At 43.2% G+C, this 21,865-nt stretch overlaps 2 protein-coding genes across 2 annotated transcripts in view; both read left to right on the plus strand.

Moving 5' to 3' along the window:
• The first annotated feature begins 8,541 nt into the window (after window positions 1-8,541).
• LOC142151002 (uncharacterized) lies at window positions 8,542-11,148 on the plus strand. Its single transcript, XM_075206256.1, has 2 exons — window positions 8,542-8,621; window positions 8,952-11,148. Exon 2 carries the CDS (start codon window positions 9,148-9,150, stop codon window positions 10,351-10,353), a length of 1,206 nt encoding a protein of 401 aa, XP_075062357.1. The 5' UTR covers window positions 8,542-8,621; window positions 8,952-9,147; the 3' UTR covers window positions 10,354-11,148.
• LOC142150993 (uncharacterized) overlaps window positions 8,547-21,865 on the plus strand; it is a 103,594-nt gene continuing 90,275 nt past the window's right edge. The window contains exon 1 of the mRNA XM_075206238.1: window positions 8,547-8,621. The gene's annotated coding sequence lies outside the window, so the exon portion shown is untranslated. The remainder of the gene's footprint in view (window positions 8,622-21,865) is intronic.

The raw sequence follows: 21,865 nt of genomic DNA on the forward strand, positions 1-21,865 counted from the left end.
CCGGTTCCTCCTGAGACACACTCTGCTCCCGTGGCGCCGGATCATGACCCTGAGAAGCTGAAGAAAAAACATTGTGAGCTTCCGGTAAACTCAAATTGGTATTCCCTTCACCTCTAGTGTCTGTCGGGGATTCACTACATGGTACAAATGTCGAGGAGGCAACAGGTCTACCCCGGGCAGCCTCCCGGAATCCTGTGTCTCCGCTCCCGGCCAAATAATCCCGCCCCCCTCCAGCTAATGGGGTGGACCACCTACGCGTAAAGTCTTCCCTGCCCCGATGGCCACTCCAGTCTCTATCACCTTGCCGTGAGGGCCCTTGCTCCACTCTATCCATGCCATGGTGATATTCAAAGACCCGGTCGCTTAAATGGTCAGCTCCCGGGCCGTAGCCCACATAATCCCCCCCCCCAGCTGCTTGAACTCCCGGACATCCGGGCCTGACTTTCCTCAGTGTGCCCACCATATGGGAGGGGAGGCAATTGATGCCGTTGCAAAAAACTCAACCCTTGCCCTGTCTGACCTGCACTCCACACATCCTCATCCTCGTAGGCCCCAGAATAATCCCGGGCTTCCCAGTTTCTCCGTGCCCAAATCGTGTCTTGACTCAACTTCTCTCCTGCACTAGCCCTGTTTTGTGCAAAAAAGGCTCTTCTCTCCGCCATAGCATCCTTACGGCCGCCCACCAGCTGGTAAAGTGATCTGCGGGCAGAAATAGCGGGTGCCGGACCCCTGGCCCCCCATGCTGACCCCCTAGCACTGCTGGACAGGAAGGGGCTGGGGGGGAAATAAAGTTGGTGGGGCGCCTGGCAAAAATTTTCCCTTTCCCTCCTATGTGCCTGCAGCACGGGGGGGGGGTTAATGGCAGTATTAAACCTGAGCTGCTGTGAAAGCCCTCTCTTGCTCCCCCTGGTGGCCTACTCCCATAGACATTGTCTCTTTGCCCTCCTGAAATCTGAGGAGTGGGTGTTCTTGCCCCCTCTCCTATATTTGGTTGCCCCACATTAAGTGCCTCCTGGTGGGCTACAGGGCTGTGCTCCCCCCCCCCACTACAGTCCCGACTTCAGCGCTGGGAGGACACTCCCGCGCTGGAGCCCGGGCTCTGCGCCTGCGTGGACCGGCCACCGGTTCAGTATGAACCGCCACGCCGCGCCCGCGACCCTGCCTGACACTGCGGCGATGTGACCCCAGTTCTAGACGGCGGGGAGCACTGGGCATGCTCTCCCCGCCGCTGCCCCCTTCGCCCGCGCCCACATTCCCACCCCCAAAATGGCGCCTAGACGCGCCGGGGGATGGGGAGCGGAGACGGGCTGGCCTAGCTGCCAACCTCTTCGGACGGGGCATGGTAGTGTTGGGACACGGAGGGGGTTAAGGGGAATTAAGAAGGCTAGCACCGAAAATACAGGGAGAAGAAAAAGGATGACAAAACAAAAAACACAAAAAAAAAAATTAAATGAAAAAGGATAAAATTAATTTAATGAAAGGAAAGAAATAAGAAAAACAGGCAAAATTAAAGAAAAGACAACAGAGATAGAAAAGTTAAAGAAAATAAACTTTAATGCTTATCAGTCTCGACGTGTGTTCTCTCACAGGATTTTGCCAGCCGAGTGACTCACCCAGGAAATTGCATCTCCTACAAAGCCACAAGGACCTCCCCTCAGCATCACTGGCCAGACCCACACTCCACATTAACTCTTTCAGGTAAGTGCAAGCACGAATGCAACACTGTCACTATTTACTTGCGTTCGTCTAAAAGGGGACTCTCTTGTACAAAACAAACAGACAAATAGAACAAACTTTCATGAGATAAGAGGAAAATGAGATCAGAGTCCAAAACAGTCCTCATGTTGCATGTAGATTGTAGCCAGGGTGAGTTGAAAACATCAGAGGTAGAATATGGAATTTCAGGTAAATACTGACTGTTGTCCTTGTGAAGCTGTGTTAATAGGCAGAATGTTCTTCTCCTGTTTCCTCCAGTATAACTCCGAATTATGCTGTTTAAATTTTTTGTTTCACACTTGTATCTATACACTTAGAGCTATACACACTAACTAAGCAGCCATCACTGGCTTTGCAGCCATTCTACTATGGATATATCTGCTTAACAGACACATGTGATCAGAGTACTTCCATCAAGCCCTCAATAAACCCCCCCCCCCCAACAAGCCTTAGCAGTAAAATGTTTAGACAAACAAACAGTGAAAGGACAACTTGCAATAAGGCTGAAGTAGTAATTACCATTAGAAATGAAACGGCATTTTCTTAATTCGGATCAGACTGTTTGCAATAAGGCAATAAGGCTGTAGTAGTAATTACCATCAGCCTCGGACTGGCCTGCCAGGGAGCCGGACTATCCACCGGTAGGCCCCGACACCTGATAGCCCCACCCACTTCCTTGGTGGGGCGGAGCAAAGTAAAGATGGTCCTGATCGATTTTCATTAAAACAGAGAGCTCAGACTGACTACTATGATAGCCGTCCACCGCTGCTGTCTGCTCCCCAGCCTCCCAGCTTGCCCTGTGAGCCTCTCAGTGACAGGCAGCAGCTGTCAAATGAGATCGGAGGTGAACTGCAGGGGAATGACTCGTGTGATCATATGATCATGTGATCGTGTCTCTGCTTCTTAGTTCATCAACGTCCTACTGCTGCTGTAAAAAGAAGGAGGCTCTACTATTAAGAGAGGCTGTGTAAGTATTTCTGTTTCTCTCATTTTCCAATTATTTGTCCTACTTTATGGAAGTGGAAGTAGAGGATATCTTATGAAAATACTGGCACCTGAATATTATTCAGTGTATAGCTCAGTGGTTCCCAAACCGTGTGCCGTGGCTCCCTGGGGTGCCTCAGCAATCTCACAGGGGTGCCTCGACCAGGGCTAGTGGTAAGCAAGGCAGGGGACTACTTGGTAATTTTTTTGGCTTAGGGGTGCCGTGAAAAAATTATGGAGGCCCTAAGGGTGCCTTGAACTGAAAAAGTTGGGAATCCACTGATATAGCTAGCTATCTATATACCACTGTTTACCAGAACACTTAAATTATATATAATTTAAATTGAATTATTTCTTATTTTATAATGCTAATATCATGTTAATATTAAAAATAATGGGACCAACAAATAAACGTTCATGTTATTTCACACAATAGTGCCCCCAGTTCATATTATGCTACACAGTTGTGTCTCAGATCATATTATATCTCAAAACTGTGCCCCCCAGTTTTATCTATCATAGTTGTGCCCCCAACTCGCATTAACCCTCATAGTTGTGCCCCCAGTTCATGTTACATCTCCTAGTTGTGAACTCATTTCATGTTATGCCTCATAGTTGTGCCCCCATTTATGTAAGCTACGTTTGCATTTGAAGATTTTACTTGATTGTCAGCAAGAAGATAGTTTTGCAAGAGAGAACAGATAAAATAATATAGTAAATGCTTTCAGGTATATGTGAGCAACTACTCATGTTGTCCTTTGTTCTGATGCAGCTTAAACTCCTTTACTTGATATTAACGGTGCTTTGGTAGACTTGTTTTTAAGTAAACAGAACTCGCTCAGCGGCAGCGCTCAGCCTCTCAGTGTAACAGGGAGAGGAGAGGGTAGGAGGGTTAGTTTCTGACAATAAAAAAGCACTACTTGTAAACATAAAATTATACTGTTAATGGGGAGGCTGTTAAACTAAATAAAAAAATGTCCATAACTGTATGTTACAACCATTGATGATTAATTTATATGCTTTCATTTAAAAGCTGCTGTTTAATTTTCTATTTCTAATGTATATTTTTGTATTTAATCATACATGTGTTTATCAGTATAAATAAAGGTTATTTATTGATTTATGCACATTTCATCTCTATTTTCTTTACATGATACATGTGAAATTGACCTTATTTGCAAGGTCCGCTTTTTCTTTATAGACTACACTTGGTGCTATACACTGTCCTCCGTGGGCAGACCACACCCCCTTAATGACTGGCCACACCCTCTCTTGCAGTTGGCCACACCCCAATGTAGTGGGCCCCTATCACCGCATTATCCCGGTGGGCCCTTTATGTCCCAGTCCGACACTGATTACCATTAGAAATAAAACTGCATTTTCTTAACAATGGCATAATCCAATTCAGGCATACTACGCCATCGTATGCATTACAAAATCAATATATTATACTGGTAAGCCTAGCATCTGTGGACAATTTAAGCATCCAGTGAGGAAGGAATATAGACATACATTTCAAAATGTCATTAGAGATGTCAGATTAAAAGATAAAAAGTTAGGCCATTCCAATTGCACACAAGCTAACATTTGGTTTTGGGCATCTGAGAAAAATAATGACCTCCTTACATTTGATTATAACATGACCTGTAGATGGAGTAATACCGACCAACCCTCCAAAAATAAATGTAATTTTACACAATATCCAGACGTAGATAGATGGATGGATGCAGGAATATAGCAGAAGAAGTATGGGATCCCTTTGGATGGTTAGGCAAGGGAATATCAAATATGATTTCAGGTTTTATCCAATATGTGATTATTTTTATTATACTATGCTTTATTATCTATGTATTTTTTAAAACTATACCAATGATTTCCAGCAAATGTAGAAAACCATATAGAATGAAAATTATTCCAGAACATATGTATATGCAAAGGACTTTGAGAAAACAGGAGGATGAGCGATTCCTTGTAGTTCTGTATGAAAAATACAGGCACTGGGCGCATTCCTGTCTGTTTTTGTTTTTTGTTTGTTTTTCTTTGTACCCTTGTTTATACATTATTCTAAGCTTTTATTGTATAATGTGATCAAGATTGATCAAAGGGAGGAATGATGTGGAAGCCAACCTGATTGACACAATATTGGCTCTTTATGGTTAATATTGTTTCAATTAAGCAACACAATATTCTTATGTTTTATGTCCAATTCTGTTCTTTTCAGAATTTAGCTGGAAGGGGTCAAAGTTTGACATGGTTTGAGCAGATGTATTTTTTGTGCAAAATGACAATCTTATTTACCTATAAGTTTAAGAACAATGAGAAAGGTCAAGCTAAATAAAGTGAAGTGAGATTTGGGATCCCAACAATTATAACAATGTTGGTTTATGTGGTTTCCTTATCTCAAGGTAGACAATGTTCAATAGAAACTTCTTTACCATATTAGCAAACTGTAAATAAGATTATAGATCTTTACATTGTCTAACAGATGATGTTAAAATGTATAAAAGCATGTAATTGTGTGCACCATGAGACACCTCTCTCTGCTTGAGAGGTGTCCACATCTGATGTGAAAGGAATAAAGACTTCATACTTACTTCAGAAGACTTTGAAAATACTTTTTGCTTTATCAGCGTCTCGGGCGCCCCAGTGTTCGTGCTCCCCTCAGGTCCTTGCCAATAATTGGGGAGCCTTTTCAGCAAGTGGCTGTGGATATGGTAGGTCCTCTGCCTGTGCTCATGTCTGACACCTACCCCTTGCCCTGTATTAGCGCTTCTGTAGATGAGCTAGGCAGAGATCAGGGTTACATAGAGGACATTTCCAATTTCAGTAAGATTTGGGAAGATAATCTGGAGCAAATAGGGCTGGGGTTAAGGAAGATGGGGTGGGCAGGTTGGACTGTTAGGGCAGAGAAGTGCCAGATGGGGATGTCAGAGGTACAGTACCTGGGTTATCGTTTGGGGGGAGGAAGGGTTAGGTTAGAACCAGCTAAGGTAGAGACAATCCGAGCCTGGCCCCAGCCCACGACCCAGCTAGATATACTTACATTCTTAACAACTGCAGGGGACTACATATGCTCTGTCCCAGACTTTAATACTGTAGCGAAGCCCCTGACAGATCTCACTAAGAATAAACTCCCCAAAATAGTTGACTGGAAACCCGCTTATGAGCTGGCATTTCAGTCATTAAAGGAAGTTCGTGCTCCAGTACTGTTGGCGCCTAATTACGACAAGGACTTTATTGTGCAAACTCACGCGTCACAGTATGGACTGGGAGCAGTACTTAGCTAGGTGGGGCCTGATGGGCAAGAGCAACCCGTGGCCTATTTGAGCAGAAAACTGCTAAACTGGGAGGTGGGGTATGCCACAATTGAGAAGGAAGGAAAAACTACAACCTTATTTGTATGGATGACTTTTTACTGTGGGGACTGATCATAATCCTTTAAAGTGGCTACAACACAACTCAGGGAAAATTGGCCGTTTGTTGCGCTGGAGCCTTGCACTTCAAATTTATGACTTTGACATAATTCACGAGCACGGAAAAGCTCGCAGCAATGCAGATGGACTGTCTCGGCAGGAAGAGCCCGATCCTACTGATCACTCTCGTTAACCCTAGGATACTGCGGACCGGGAGCCAAATCGTTGGACATGGCACCCTGGTTGCCACATGAACAAGGGGGTGGGGGGAGGGGTGTGACTGGATCACTATTAAATAACTTTTGGTAAAAATTTATTTAAAGGAAATAGCGCAGGGTGCATGTTTATATAATTACATAGGCACTTATTTTTGTTTATTGTAAGATAGGAAGTCGTTATCTCTGAGACCAGGGTAGAAAATTGGTCTTTCTTGTTTTCACCTTACTAAAGGATATGCCTTATTTCTGATGCATATATATGATATCTGATACAATAGGTCTTTGTGGATGGAGGTCTTGTGTGTATTGGGATGTATTTAGTATGGAAGTGTCATTGTTTAGGATTTGTAAGGTTGCTAGTGGAAACCTCCAATTAGGCACATTTGCAAGGAAGTCTGACAGCAGAAAGTGCTAATGAAGTTTTGTGATGAAGTGTCATGTCTGCTCTGGCCAAAGGCCCATCAGGGGGTCGTTACTGTGTGGCCTTTTGCCAGAGTGAATTTCATAGATAAGTGTAAATTTTGTTAGCCTTAAAATGCATGTAAATTCATGGTTGTGTCAATAGAGTATATCCTGTTTCTAAAAATAGACTATTTCTGATCTGTATAAAAAAATGAGCTCTGTGAGCATGTAAGTGTTCTTCTGATTTTTCATCTGACCTGAGCACACTGGTATGTTCCACCAGTGTGTGTGAGCAAATAAACCATCTTGCTTCAATGACCTGCTTGGAATTATCTTCACTATCGCTGTATTCCTGTGATCTACAGATTAGACCCAAAAATCTAATCCGTTCTCCGGCTGTCTCTGAGGTTTTGGACCCAAGCGTTTCCAGTAACACCGCTCTGTCTGCTACCCAGCAGCCCTGGTCCATGTGATAGGCCAGGGGGATCCATTCACAGCATCCCTGATCCATAGTAAGAGGTCAGGAGTACCAGCCCAGGTACACCAGCAACGAGACATGCTAGCAGCGTCAATTTTACCCAGAAGAAACCCGATACTGGATGCCGGTAAGGAGTCCAGTGGTGGCAGCCTTTGTAAGCCCCTCCTATTGCGGCAAGAGGGCACTTTTTGGATAACGAAAGGGAACGGTGGCAAAGTAAGCCCAGCCGGTTCCCAGCAACAACAGACAGGGTGGCATAGGCGGTCCATCCTGTGACAGATATATATGTGTGTGGGAGCCAAGAGAGCTGGCGGGAAGTAGGGAGGTGACTGCAGCCCAGATCCTCTGAAGAACTGAGGGACAGTGCAGATGTCAGGCAGAGAAGGAGAAGAAGCAGTTCTCTATAGGCTGAGGCCAGATCCCCTACACCTTCAGCAATACAGTGCTACTCAAGATGGTAAGAGGAGACTGCCAGCAATTCCCACAAAAAATAGGGGCACTGGAGGAGAGAGGCTGAAACGTCAGAAGTGCTCTAGTGTAGCAGTCAGAATGAAGTGGAGAGATCGATGGCAGAGAAATTGCTACCAGAGATCTCATAGCAAACAGAGAGGCTACACGTTTGCTCTGAATGTGGGAAGTGTTTTGCCTGCAGCCTATCAGCTGTCACAGAGACCCGAGGAGTAGCAAGCAGGTAGATTGAGGATTGTATCAGTGAGCAGTGCAGGAAGAATAACAGAAGCACTCACCAGGGAAAAGTTGTCGCTGGGATCTCTCGTGCTGTGTGCAGTCCCTCTCAGTGATTTCTGTTCCCCACACTCAACAATGTGACAGGTGAATACAGATCAGTCTGCTCCTCTCTCTTACGGATGCCCAGGTAAATCACTGTATCTTCAAAAAACAATAAAATATAAACAATTTACTTGTGTTTTTGTCATTTTTATATATGTATTTTATCCTGGTGTGGATTTATTTCAGTGTCCCAATATTTTCAGACTCCTTTGAACTACGCTGTTGCGCAGGAAGTGGCTAGTGAAAGCAGGTGCAAAGGGATTGATGTGTGAGGAAATCTGGCACATGAGATTGCTGCAACTCACAAAATGGTGGAGCTTTTAATTCACAGATGTGTGTGTTTACTGGAATACACACATGCAGTCTATGCAAGGTCTGAGCAGCTTTGTAGCACAAAAGATAGTCCCCACATATATTTTGCATTAGAAGATATTGAGACATACACAAATATTTGTAGATATTATGTTATAGATATTGTATTGTAATAGAACGGAGCAGAATGTTTGGAAGATGTTCTAATTATCCCCATTATTATGATTAGGGCGGAGGAAATTCTGGCAACCTGGTGCATGGACTGGCCACAGATGTGACAGGATTGGTGGCAAGTGTTACCCATGTTTGGTAAGTGTATATAATTGGTGCATTTTGAGGTTAGCATGTGATGATTATACAAATATTTACAGAATTAATTATAGACCATGTGCATTATCTTAAAAATTATTGGTATCTGCAGCAGGAGGATAGAGGTCTCTGTACTGCCCATTTGACTGGCAATGGGGACACGGCAATGTGCCAACATACTCAACATTAAAACAATGGTCAATGACTGGGTCATATTTGTGTATAAAATATTTTCGTGTTCCTTACACAATATAACACGACTTTAGATAAAATAGACTGATTAGAGTACTCATTAGGCTTTTAAATATTAACATACTTTTTTGCTTACAGGTGAAATCCCACTAACAACGGAAGATTTCTCAGGAAGGACCTTGTTCTCTAAACATCTGCGTGTTACAAAAATAACCATCTACAAGTCACATATACTACACATGATGATTCTTAAAATATAGAGGAGTCCCACAAGCTAATTTCACTTTATGAATAGGAGAGACCTTCTACAACTAAGTCGTTACACATCAAACACATGATGAATCTCACAGGAGAAAAATATCACCTGTGCTCTGAATGTGACAAATGTTTTACATTTAAATCCCAAATGATCAAACATCAGAGAATTCACACAGGAGAGAAACCATTTAAATGCTCAGAATGTAGCAAGTGTTTTAACTACATGTCAGATTTTGTAATACATCAGAGGAGTCACACAGAAAAGAAACCATTTAAATGCTCTGAATGTAGCAAGTGTTTTAACTACATGTCAGATTTTGTAACACATCAGAGGATTCACACAGGAGAGAAACCATTTAAATGCTCAGAATGTAGTAAGTGTTTTACCCAGAAGTCAAAACTTGGTGTACATCAGATGATTCACACAGGAGTGAAACCATTTAAATGCTCAGAATGTAGTAAGTGTTTTACCCAGAAGTCAAAACTTGGTGTACATCAGATGATTCACACAGGAGTGAAACCATTTAAATGCTCAGAATGTAGTAAGTGTTTTACCAAGAAGTCAAATCTTGTAACACATCAGATGATTCACACAGGAGAGAAACCATTTAAATGCTCTAAATGTAGCAAGTGTTTTACACAAATTTCAAGTCTTGTTACACATGAGAGGATTCACACAGGAGAGAAACCATTTAAATGCTCGGAATGTAGCAATTGTTTTATCAACAAGTCAAATCTTGTAATACATCAGAGGATGCACACAGGAGATAAACCATTTAAATGCTCTGAATGTAGCAAGTGTTTTACACAAATTTCAAGTCTTGTTAGACATCAGATGATTCACACAGGAGAGAAACCATTTGAATGCTCTGAATGTAGCAAGTGTTTTACACAAATTTCAAGTCTTGTTACACATCAGAGGATTCACACAGGAGAGAAACCATTTAAATGCTCTGAATGTAGTAAGTGTTTTATCAACAAGTCAGATCTTAATAGACATCAGAAGATTCACACAGGAGAGAAACCATTTAAATGCTCTGAATGTAGCAAGTGTTTTACACAATTTTCAAGTCTTGTTACACATCAGAAGATTCACACATTAAAGAAACCGTTTAAATGCTCGGAATGTAGCAATTGTTTTATCAACAATTCAGATCTTAATAAACATCAGAAGATTCACACAGGAGAGAAACCATTTAAATGCTCTGAATGTAGCAAGTGTTTTAGGGACATGTCACATCGTAATAGACATCAGAGGATTCACATGAGAGAAACCATTTAATTGTTCTTAATGTAGCAAGTATTATAATAAAATGAAAACAGGATACACATTAGTGAGTTACTTAGAGGATCTGAACGTAGCATATATATATCAGAAGCAAGTTATTTTATTATATCCCCATAATATCCATACAAGGGACACATTTTTATTCTCTCACTGTGGCGGGTTTCATATAACATCAAAGCCATGTTAAATGTCGGTAGACTAGAGCTGTCTGGAATGGGTACTTGGGGTATTTTCTCCTGTGATAGTCTCCATGTTATTAACTAGAGCTGCAGTATACAGATAGACAATGACCATGTGGGAGCCCTTGCTGAGCTCTGTAATATACGGCTGTTCATCTTGTGCAGTTGTTGGGACTAGTAGAACAAAGATCTTTCTGTCTAGTAGAGCGGATCAGCATCTCTTCTCAGTACTGGGATTCCTACTACAACCAGCAGAACTATGAGTAGAGAACATTTCTACAGGAACACTGCACACTGCCCTGTTTCATACTATATGTGCTCTTATTGGTCTCTTATATCCCCTTATTCTTTCCCTCATACTGATCTATTGCTGCCTTACCTCCCTCTGTCATGAGAACTATGTACTTAGAGAGAGTTATTTAGTAAATGGTGCAAGTAAAACCCCTGGATACTGTATCTGATGACAACCAATCAGATCATCATATTTGTTTGTTTGATGACATCAGGCTGTTAGTAGTTGACACCTGGTCCAATATCTGTAATTACCATGTATGTTACTGGCAGCTGTTTCTATATCACTTGATGTTGAATAAAAGCTGATATTGATAAATGTGGAGATTCTGCTTTTGGATGTAGAACTTATATATTTTTACAGAATTATTAAATATTATAAACTCTTCTATTTTTTAGAAGATGGAACCAGGGGTGATATTTAGGGGTCATGTGATGCTGACGATATAACAAGCAATAATAAAAACACTGCAAAGACCAGTTATCATTATTATCATACAACAAATATATCAGTTATGTCTGTTTTACCTATACTGCAATATAAACACAGGGTCTTACTGCCAATCAGTGATTGCTCAGTAGTAGGACAGATACATAGTATTCCCTGCTAGCTGCTGTCTGTCCTTGTCTCCTGTCCTCCAGAGGAACAACTCAATGTGTAATGGTGGCTGATCCAGTACACTAAACCCATTTATATCCATTTATGTGACATTATCGATTGTAATATTGTAACATGATCATACATTACTGTTATACTATTCTTATCAATATTGGTTAAAAATGATCACACAATTAGTTATAACAGTTCAATGAATTTCCTATTACAGTTTGTATCCTGACAGGTAAAGAGTTATTTTTGCATCATGTCCGCCCATGTGTCTCAGGATCTAGTCCTAATAGCTCGGTCTCTATCCACTGATGGAGTATAAATGAGTAAGCAATATCAATCCTGTTATGCCTGTCTAGTTGCTATCCAATAACGATTGTTGATTGCCGTAATGTGGTTCCAAAGCACAATGTTGTCACGGGCACTCAGAGTTTTACCCAGAATTCACCAGATGTAACTACACTTACCAGAGGCGCGGAGTCTAACACAGTGGCTGGTCTTCTCCAGGAACTCCTGCAAGGAAGTATGGTTTTAGCGGCTGCCACTGTGCAGGTCGCGGTCCTCTGGGAAGTGTGGTGAATATACGGAACTGTACAACTGAATAGGACAGGGAATGTCAATGATATAAATGCAGAGTTTCTGAACAGTGGAAACTGTGGTGATACGGCAGACTGATGAGCAGTAATAAAAGGAGGAAAGAGTTCCAAAGTGCATTAGCACACAGGTAGCATACAGCAGACCAATACTTGACAACTGGATAAAGTCTATGCAACGGCCAATCAACAATGCAGCAGGAGAGTCAGCGACTCACAGCTATAATTCAGAGGCACTATAGGCTTTAGTCCTAATAACAGGTACCATACAAAGTAGTAGAGTAAGCTGCTCCTGACATATGTTCCTGCTAGCATAGATTAAGGACTTGTCCAGATCCAGGTATAATATCAGATAGCGTGGAATGGTCTGCGGCTGGCAGGTTTTACCACTGATGTGGAGAGAAGACTTGTCCAGGTGCAGATATGTAACGGGGTAACGTGCGTGGTCTGCGGCTGGCAGGTTTTACCACTGATGTGGAGAGAAGACTTGTCCAGGTGCAGATATGTAACAAGGTAGCGTGGAGTGGTCTGCGGCTGGCAGGTTTTACCACTGATGTGGAGAGAAGACTTGTCCAGGTGCAGATATGTAACGGGGTAACGTGCGTGGTCTGCGGCTGGCAGGTTTTACCACTGATGTGGAGAGAAGACTTGTCCACAGCAAACAGATGGCACGAGCAGAAACAGGAAACACCTCAGAGTCTCAAGGGAATGAGAGCCAAGAACAGGCAAAGGTAATAGGGCAACAGGTGCCTTAAGTAGTGAGAGGTGATTGATTAACCAATGAGACAAGGAGCAAGGTTTTAACAGTCCGTGGTTTCTGCACATGCGCAATCCTTGGTCAAGATGGCGGATGGCCGCGGCTCAAGACAGGCGCCGGCAAGAGCGAGAAAGACCCATGTCCCAAACCAGAGGCACTAACGGTGAGTGACAGTACCCCCCCTTTTAAGGTGGGCACAGAACACCTGGAACCGGGTTTGCCTGGTTATTTGGTATAAAGCTTTTTCAGAAGAGCTGGGGCATTAAGATCATCTGCACGGATCCAAGAGTGCTCTTCCGGACCAAAACCTTTCCAATGCACCAAAAAACAAAGGACTTCTCTAGAAATTTTAGAATCAAGTATATGAGTAATCTCAAACTCCTCCTATTGTTGAACTTGAACTGGGCGAGGTGCTGAAGAAGGAACATAAAATCGGTTGATGATGAGAGGCTTGAGTAATGAAACTTGGAAAGAGTTGGAGATACGAAGGTTCTTAGGCAATAACAACTTGAAACAAACAGGATTTATGACCAGAATGATTTTATATGGACCAATAAAACGTGGAGCAAACTTCATGGAAGGAACCTTCAGGCGAATATTCTTAGTAGAGAGCCATACACGATCTCCAACTTTGAGTGCTGGAATTGCGCGCCTCTTTTTATCAGCAAAGAATTTATATCTCGAAGATGCCTTCTTCAGAGAGGTTTTAACCTGAGTCCAAATGGATTTAAACTTTTGACATAAAACTTTCACAGCAGGAACTTGGGTGGGAGGGAGGGCAGGAAATTCTGGGAGAGATGGATGGTGACCGTATACCACAAAGAATGGTGTTTTAGAGGATGAATCATGATACATGTTATTATGGGCAAATTCAGCCCATGGAAGCAAGTCTACCCAATTGTCCTGGTTGGCTGAAGAAAAAATTCTTATGAAAGTCTCTAGGTCCTGGTTGACTCTCTCGGTCTGTCCATTCGATTGAGGATGGTATGAAGATGATAATGACAATCGGATACCCAAGGTCTTGAAAAGGACTCACCAAAATCTGGAGACAAACTGTACTCCTCTATCCGAAACAATTTCAGATGGACATCCATTAATTCGAAATATTTCTTTGATAAAATGATCAGCCAATGTAGAAGAAGAAGGTAACCCTATCAAGGAACGAAATGAGCCATCTTAGAGAACTTATCAACAACCACCCAAATGGTATTACATTTCTTGCTGAGAGGAAGATCAGTAACAAAATCCATACTTATATGGGTCCATGGTTTGGAAGGAATAGGCAGTGGTTGAAGTAGCCCCGCTGGTGTTCTACGGGAAGACTTAAATTGGGAACAAACATCACAAGCAGCCACAAATTCCTTGACATCTCTCCTAATAGAGGGCCACCAGTAACTCCGAGAGAGAATCTCTAATGTTTTTCGTACTCCAGAATGCCCAGCAAAACGAGAGGAATGATACCACGACAAAATCTTTTTTCGAAGAAGTGGTGGCACAAAGGTTTTCCCAAAAGGTAGAATGTTGGTAGAAGAAGCAGCATTTAGGATCAAGTATAGGACGATCAAAACATTCTTCAATATCAGAGGAAGGAGCAACCGCCTGAGACAATGCATCAGCTTTTTTATTCTTGGAAGCAGGTTTAAAGGTTATAATTAAATCAAAGCGAGAGAAAAAAAGTGACCATCTTGCTTGTCGGGGGTTCATACATTGAGCTGACTGAAGATAGAGAAGATTTTTGTGGTCAGTAAATATAGTCAAGGGGTGACGAGCACCCTCCAGCAGGTATCTCCACTCCTCCAAAGCCACTTTAATGGCCAATAGCTCGGTGGCCTAGTGGTTAGCACTTCTGCCTCACAGCACTGGGGTCATGAGTTCAATTCCCGACCATGGACTTATCTGTGTGGAGTTTGTATGTTCTCCCTGTGTTTACGTGGGTTTGCTCCGGGTGCTCCGGTTTCCTCCCACACTCCAAAAACATACAGGTAGGTTAATTGGCTGCTATAAAAAGTTGACAATAGTCTCTCCCTCTCTGTCTCCCTCTCTGTCTGTCTCCCTCTCTGTCTGTCTGTGTGTGAGTGTATGTTTATATTAGGGAATTTAGACTGTAAGCTCCAGTGGGGCAGGGACTGATGTGAATGGGTTCTCTGTACAGCGCTGCGGAATTAGTGGCGCTATATAAATAAATGATGATGATGATGATAGCTCCTTATCCCTGGTAGTATAATTTTTCTCAGCAGGCAATAGACTTCGAGAAGAGAAAGCACAAGGATGGAATTTCTTTTGTACCGATCTCTTGGATAGAATGGCCCCTAGTCCAACATTAGAGGCATCCACCTCAAGGAAGAATGGAAGAGTCACATCAGGTTGTCGAAGAATAGGAGCAGTTGAGAATGCCCTCTTGAGGAACTGAAATGCTTGGAAAGCCTCAGGAGGCCATTGTTTGGTATTAGCACCCTTACGGGTAAGAGCCACTATAGAAGAGACAATGGAAGAAAAACCTTGAATGAAACATCGATAATAGTTAGCAAATCCTAAAAAGCGTTGAATAGCCCTGAGGGTAGTTGGCTGGGGCCAATGTAACACTACATTCACTTTCTCCGGATCCATCTCTAGTCCTACTCCAGACACAATATATCCCAAGAAAGGAATCTGGGATAATTCAAAGGAACATTTCTCCAGCTTACAAAATAGTAAATTTTCCCGGAGTCTAGAAAGAACTTTTGCCACGTGCTGTCGATGGGATGAAAGGTCTTGAGAAAATATCAATATGTCGTCTAGGTAGAAAACGACACAAACATATAACAAGTCCCGGAAAATCTCATTCACAAATCCCTGGAAGACAGCTGGGGCGTTACACAACCCAAAAGGCATGACAAGATATTCATAGTGTCCATCCCTGGTGTTAAAAGCTGTCTTCCATTCATCTCTGGCCCTGATCCGAATTAAGTTGTAAGCACCACGAAGGTCCAGCGTGGTGAATATCCGAGCTCCCTTGATGCGGTCAAAAAGTTCAGTAATTAACGGAATAGGGTAACGATTTTTGATGGTTATGGCATTAAGACCTCGATAATCTATACAAGGTCTCAATGACCCGTCCTTCTTCTTAACGAAAAAGAAACACGCTCCAGCGGGAGAAATGGACGGCCGAATAAACTCACGATGGAGATTTTCCTTGACATAGTCAGACATCGCCTGAGTCTCTGATAACGAGAGAGGGTAAACACGACCCCTTGGAGGATTCTTACCAGGTTGTAAATCTATCGGACAATCCCAAGCCCGATGAGGCGGAAGGCGTTCTGACTGTGCTTTATCAAATACATCAGAAAAGGAAGCATACTGTGGAGGAAGACCATGCGGACAAGGTGCTATAGAGGATTTATTTATTTTCACGGGAACCACTTGAGTCAGACATCTATGATGACAATCCAGACCCCAGAATATGACTTGCGGAGCGTTCCAATCAATTTGTGGAGAATGGAGTTGAAGCCACGGAAAGCCAAGTACAATAGGACTAGTGGTAACAGGGAGGATCAATAAAGAAATTTGCTCTTGATGTAAGGCCCCCGATTTGAAGGGTTAAAGGAGTAGTACGTTGAGTAATAGTTCCATTGATAATTCGTGAACCATCTTTGGCTGTAACGGCAATAGCTGTTTTTAAAGGAATCACTGGTAAGGACCACTGACACACTAAGGAACTTGAAATAAAACTTCCAGCAGCTCCAGAGTCCAGAAGTGCTTGAGATGTAAACGACTTAGTGGAAGTAGAAACAGTAACAGCAAACGAAAAAACTTTAGAATGCATATGACATGGAGAGGATTCCAGGGACCCCAACCTTACCTCTCCAGAACAGGTTAGGGCCTCGCGTTTCCCAACTTTTTAGGACATGAGTTCAGCATGTGATTAGGATCAGCACAATAGATAAAGAGTTTATTCTTTAACCGTCGTTCCCTCTCCTCTGAAGTCAATCCAGAACGTCCCCCCTCCATGGGTTCTATTGGCGGTGAGGGATGGCGAAATCGAGATGCCAGGCGAACAGGTATTTTAGATGAAGATTCCCTTTCAGAATTTCTTTCTCGGAATCTCATGTCTACTCGGTTGCACAAAGATATCAAAGCATCCAACGAAGAAGGTAACTCTTGTGAGGCCAGCACGTCTTTAATTTTGTCAGCAAGACCCTGCCAGAAGGCAGCTATCAACGCCTCACTGTTCCATTGGAGTTCAGAGGCAAGTGTGCGAAATTGAATTACATACTGTGCTACTGAACGGGATCCTTGGCGTAATCGAACAATACTAGAGGCAGCAGAAATAACACGGTCAGGTTCATCAAAAATTCTTCGGAAAGTTGAAATAAACATATCCTCCAACAGAGGGTCATTTCTTTCCCACAGAGGGGAGGCCCATGCCAGAGCCTGTCCAGAAAACAAAGAAATTATATAGGCCACTTTAGAGCGATAAGTAGGGAAATTTTGCGGTTGGAGCTCAAAATGACTGGAGCACTGATTGAGAAAGCCCCTACAAGTTTTCGGGTCTCCATCAAATTTTGAAGGAGTAGGCAGGTGTAGAGTAGAGGCAGTAGACACCTGTGGTGGCACTGGCAGAGAAGAAGACACCGGGGGATTAACAGTAGAAGATACATTTTGCACCGGATCTCCCCGAGAGACTAGAGACTGAAAACATTGAAGTAATTGTTGCTGACGAACATCTTGTTGTTCAACCCGAGTAACCAGGTGCTGCAGCATATCTTTAGCTGTTGGTTCCGATCCTGTGTCTGTCATGGCCTGCTCTTACTGTCACGGGCACTACGAGTTTTTCCCATAATTCACAAGATGTAACTACACTTACCAGAGGTGCGGAGTCTAACACAGTGGCTGGTCTTCTCCAGGAACTCCCGCAAGGAAGTATGGTTTTAGCGGCTGCCACTGTGCAGGTCGCGGCCCTCTGGGAAGCGTGGTGAATATACGGAACTGTACAACTGAATAGGACAGGGAATGTCAATGATATAAATGCAGAGTTTCTGAACAGTGGAAACTGTGGTGATACGGCAGACTGATGAACAGTAATAAAAGGAGGAAAGCGTTCCAAAGTGCATTAGCACACAGGTAGCATACAGCAGGCCAATACTTGACAACTGGATAAAGTCTATGCAACGGCCAATCAACAATGCAGCAGGAGAGTCAGCGACTCACAGCTATAATTCAGAGGCACTATAGGCTTTAGTCCTAATAACAGGTACCATACAAAGTAGTAGAGTAAGCTGCTCCTGACATATGTTCCTGCTAGCATAGATTAAAGACTTGTCCAGATCCAGGTATAATATCAGATAGCGTGGAATGGTCTGCGGCTGGCAGATTTTACCACTGATGTGGAGAGAAGACTTGTCCAGGTGCAGATATGTAACGGGGTAGCGTGGAGTGGTCTGCGGCTGGCAGGTTTTACCACTGATGTGGAGAGAAGACTTGTCCACAGCAAACAGATGGCAGGAGCAGAAACAGGAAACACCTCAGAGTCTCAAGGGAATGAGAACCAAGAACAGGCAAAGGTAATAGGGCAACAGGTGCCTTAAGTAGTGAGAGGTGATTGATTAACCAATGAGACTAGGAGCAAGGTTTTAACAGTCCGTGGTTTCTGCACATGCGCAATCCTTGGTCAAGATGGCGGACGGCCGCGGCTCAAGACAGGCGCCGGCAAGCGCGAGAGAGACCCATGTCCCAAACCAGAGGCACTAACAGTCCTGTGAGTGACAAATGTGATTTAATAGCCAAAAGTAGCAGAATAACAATCAGAATAAAATAAGTACAGCCGTTACTTATCGCAGGCGCCATGGATCCAGTGTACAGTCATTCAGGTCTGAAGACTGTGGTCAAGTAGACTGTTCACTAAGCCCAGAGCCCCCGCTTATATATAGTTAGTGAATACAGTGAAACAATGCAGATGATGTGGCTTGCTTATAAAGGTCCAGGCTTTAGGGGTGTCCAGTGTAATGCAGGTCATAGGCCAGTTGAAACGAAATGATCCAAAGGTGGGGGTCAGCTCTCCAGGGGATGCACTTCGATTTTCCCGCCAAGAATCCAGTTTAAACTAGTCTATTTACACTACACAGACAATATCATTTTAAACATTTATTCCCTATCATCGATAACTAGAGTTTGCAATGTGCGATCCCTACGGCGAATAAACCAGACAACTGCAGATAAAAAGGGGATGATACTAAACATGACATGTTTCCTGTAACCTGAACCTTTGATTTCACTAACATGTATATAACTTATAATATTAACCGTAAGCATTGCTACATTTCGACATAAATAACTATGTGTTGCAACTACTATTAATGTGTACTAATTACAAATGTGCATGTTCGTGTGAATGTGTGTAAATGTGTAAACCCTGTTGTTGCCACGTGTTACGGCTGAATACCCTTCTCTATGCCACAGCTTGCTATATGCATAATTTTCAGACAAAGAAAACCGAGTTGTTAGATATTAATTGAAATTACTTTATCCAATTAGCTGACTTCAAGAATCCCTCCACTCCTGAGTCAACCAAGATTTCCTTTTTTTTTTATTCACCTGGCCAGGTCTTACATATAATAGGAGATGTGTGTGATATTCAGGTCTACAGCACTTACCTGATCTGGGAGAGATGATGAGGGATAAAACTCTCTAGTCATTGTCCCTGTAGTTGCTGCTTCTGAGGTCAATGTCTCTGTAACTGTTGTCTCTGTGAGCGCTGTCTCTGTAGTTGTCTCATTGACCTGATCAAAACTGTTTCTGCTTATAACTTCACCTGCTTGGTAAGAACCGCGGCGGCCGTGACTCACTACCCCTCTCCCTGGCATCCCGGCCGTCTCCATGAGGACCGGGATGCTTCCAGGGCAACGGCCGGACACCAAAATAAATACTGTTGCGCCCAGGCAATCAGAGCAGCCAGGCGCATGCGCAGAGGATCGCCACAGCCTGTCGGCTGATGCATAGTTAATTAATTAATCTGCACCTGAGGACTTTCAGGTTGGTTTTTCTATTTAAGACAGGGAGGGCTTAGCCTCCCTGCCGGTTATAGCGTTTCAGTCCTGTTCTGTGCTGTAGAGATTCTGGGAATAATGGAAAGCTGTTAAGATAGAGTTTCATTTTGCAGCAATATAACTTCACCAATGAGCACTGAAAGGGTGCAGAACATGGAAACGCAGATAACCTAGGGCACAGTTCTCTGTGCCCTAGGTTAGGGGGAGGTGTGGCGACTATGTAGCATATCTAATGACTTATTGCAATTTTCTGTTGAATTTATGTATGACAATGTATATTGTATGTAACCCTGTAATGTAATCTCAATGTGTGCTTTGCTAGATGATATGAGTTTGAACTTATGCAAGTGCCATTAATCTTTTGAAACTAGCCATGCCCAGAGACAGATATCTGAGTAGTTTGTGTATGCAAAGGAGTTAGGCTTAGCCAGGCAGAAAGAGCAGAGGTGAGAACTCAAGGTCTTGTGAACATTCCGATCTCTGGACATCCCTAGCTCATTTGGGAGATCAATCTGTCCTTATTGACAGCTAAACTCCAGAGGTGGGGGGTGAGGGTTATGTGGAAAAAGGGTTTATAATCTTCTGCTTAGACAATAATTTTGTACATTTCTTGAGGAATGTCTATTATGACTGAAATGTGCCATTCTTCTCAATGTGTATTCCTCACACGCCAATTCCTGAAACGTGTAAGTAGGGATTCTGGTTTTATTTTCTATTTTATTTTCTGAAACTCATTTGTGCAATTTATTGTATGTCTGTTTATTACTTTTTTGCAAATAAGCCTTGGAAATATTTTTCATATTAAATATATTTAATCTAGCATATTTCTCAGTGATTCTTTGTTAAGTTAAGAAGCCCAGGGAGGCTCATGCTACAGGTGTATGTGATTTAAGTGTGAAACATTGTTAAGTGGTTCTGGTAAACGTAAGGACACCATAATAAATCATTTGTGGAGGAAGATAAGGTGTATTCATTGTTAATTAATTAAGGTAACACCAGTCACGGCCAGTTGTTCAGATTGCTGTATCTGGGACAGGCTGGGCGTTCGTGACATAGCCACTTTATAGGATTATGATCAGTCACCACAGTAAATTGTCATCCATACAAATAAGGTTGAAGCTTTTTTACCGCCCAAACAATGGTCAAACACTCCTTCTCAATTCTGGCATACCACACCTCCCGATTCAGCAGTTTTCTGCTCAAATAGGCCAAGGGTGCTCCTGTCCATCTGGTCCCACCTGGCTAAGTACTGCTCCCAGTCCATACTGTTACGCATCAGTTTACACAATAAAGTCCTTGTCATAATTGGGAACCAACAGTATTGGAGCACGAACCTGGGCTTCCTTAAATGACAGAAATGCCAGCTCACAAGCGGGTGTCCAGTCAACTACTTTGGGGATTTTCTTCTTAGTGAGATCTGTCAGGGGCTTCGCTGAAGTGCTAAAGTCTGGGACGAAAGGTCTGTAATAGCCTGAGGTCCCTAAGAAGGGCAGTAATTGTCTTTGGGTTGTGGGCCGGAGCCAGTCTCGGATTGCCTCTACCTTATCTGGTTCTGGCTTAACCCTATCTCCCCTCACATGATGACCCAGGTACTGCACCTCTGAATCCCCATTTGACAATTTTCTGTTCTGATGGTCAGACCTGCCAACTGAATTTTCGCCAACACTTGCCCTACATGTTTCAGATGATCCTCCCAGGATTTACTGAAAATGGCAATGTCATCCAAGTACGCCAGAGCAAAGCCTTTACACCCTACCAGTGTAGCGCCTGCAGGGAACAGGACAGACGCACACAGAAGAACTTACTTGGTAAACGATGGTCACCTCCAGTCCGCTTCCAATATCCCAGCTGCGATTCGATCCCAGCAGATCAGCAGCCGCAACCCTTGTCACCTCCAAGCACGTCCCTCTAAGAAAGAGGCAGAGATTACGGCCGTGCCTACCAGGAAAGGGCTGTCCGAGAACACGGCAATGAACAAGGACACTCTCAGTCCAAGCCCACTTGCCGCCTCCTCCCTTTGCTCTTGCCAAGGCACAGGGGACTACAGGCACTTGAGG

This window comes from Mixophyes fleayi, chromosome 4, assembly GCF_038048845.1.
Source record: "Mixophyes fleayi isolate aMixFle1 chromosome 4, aMixFle1.hap1, whole genome shotgun sequence".
Classification (NCBI taxonomy): Eukaryota; Metazoa; Chordata; class Amphibia; order Anura; family Limnodynastidae; genus Mixophyes; species Mixophyes fleayi.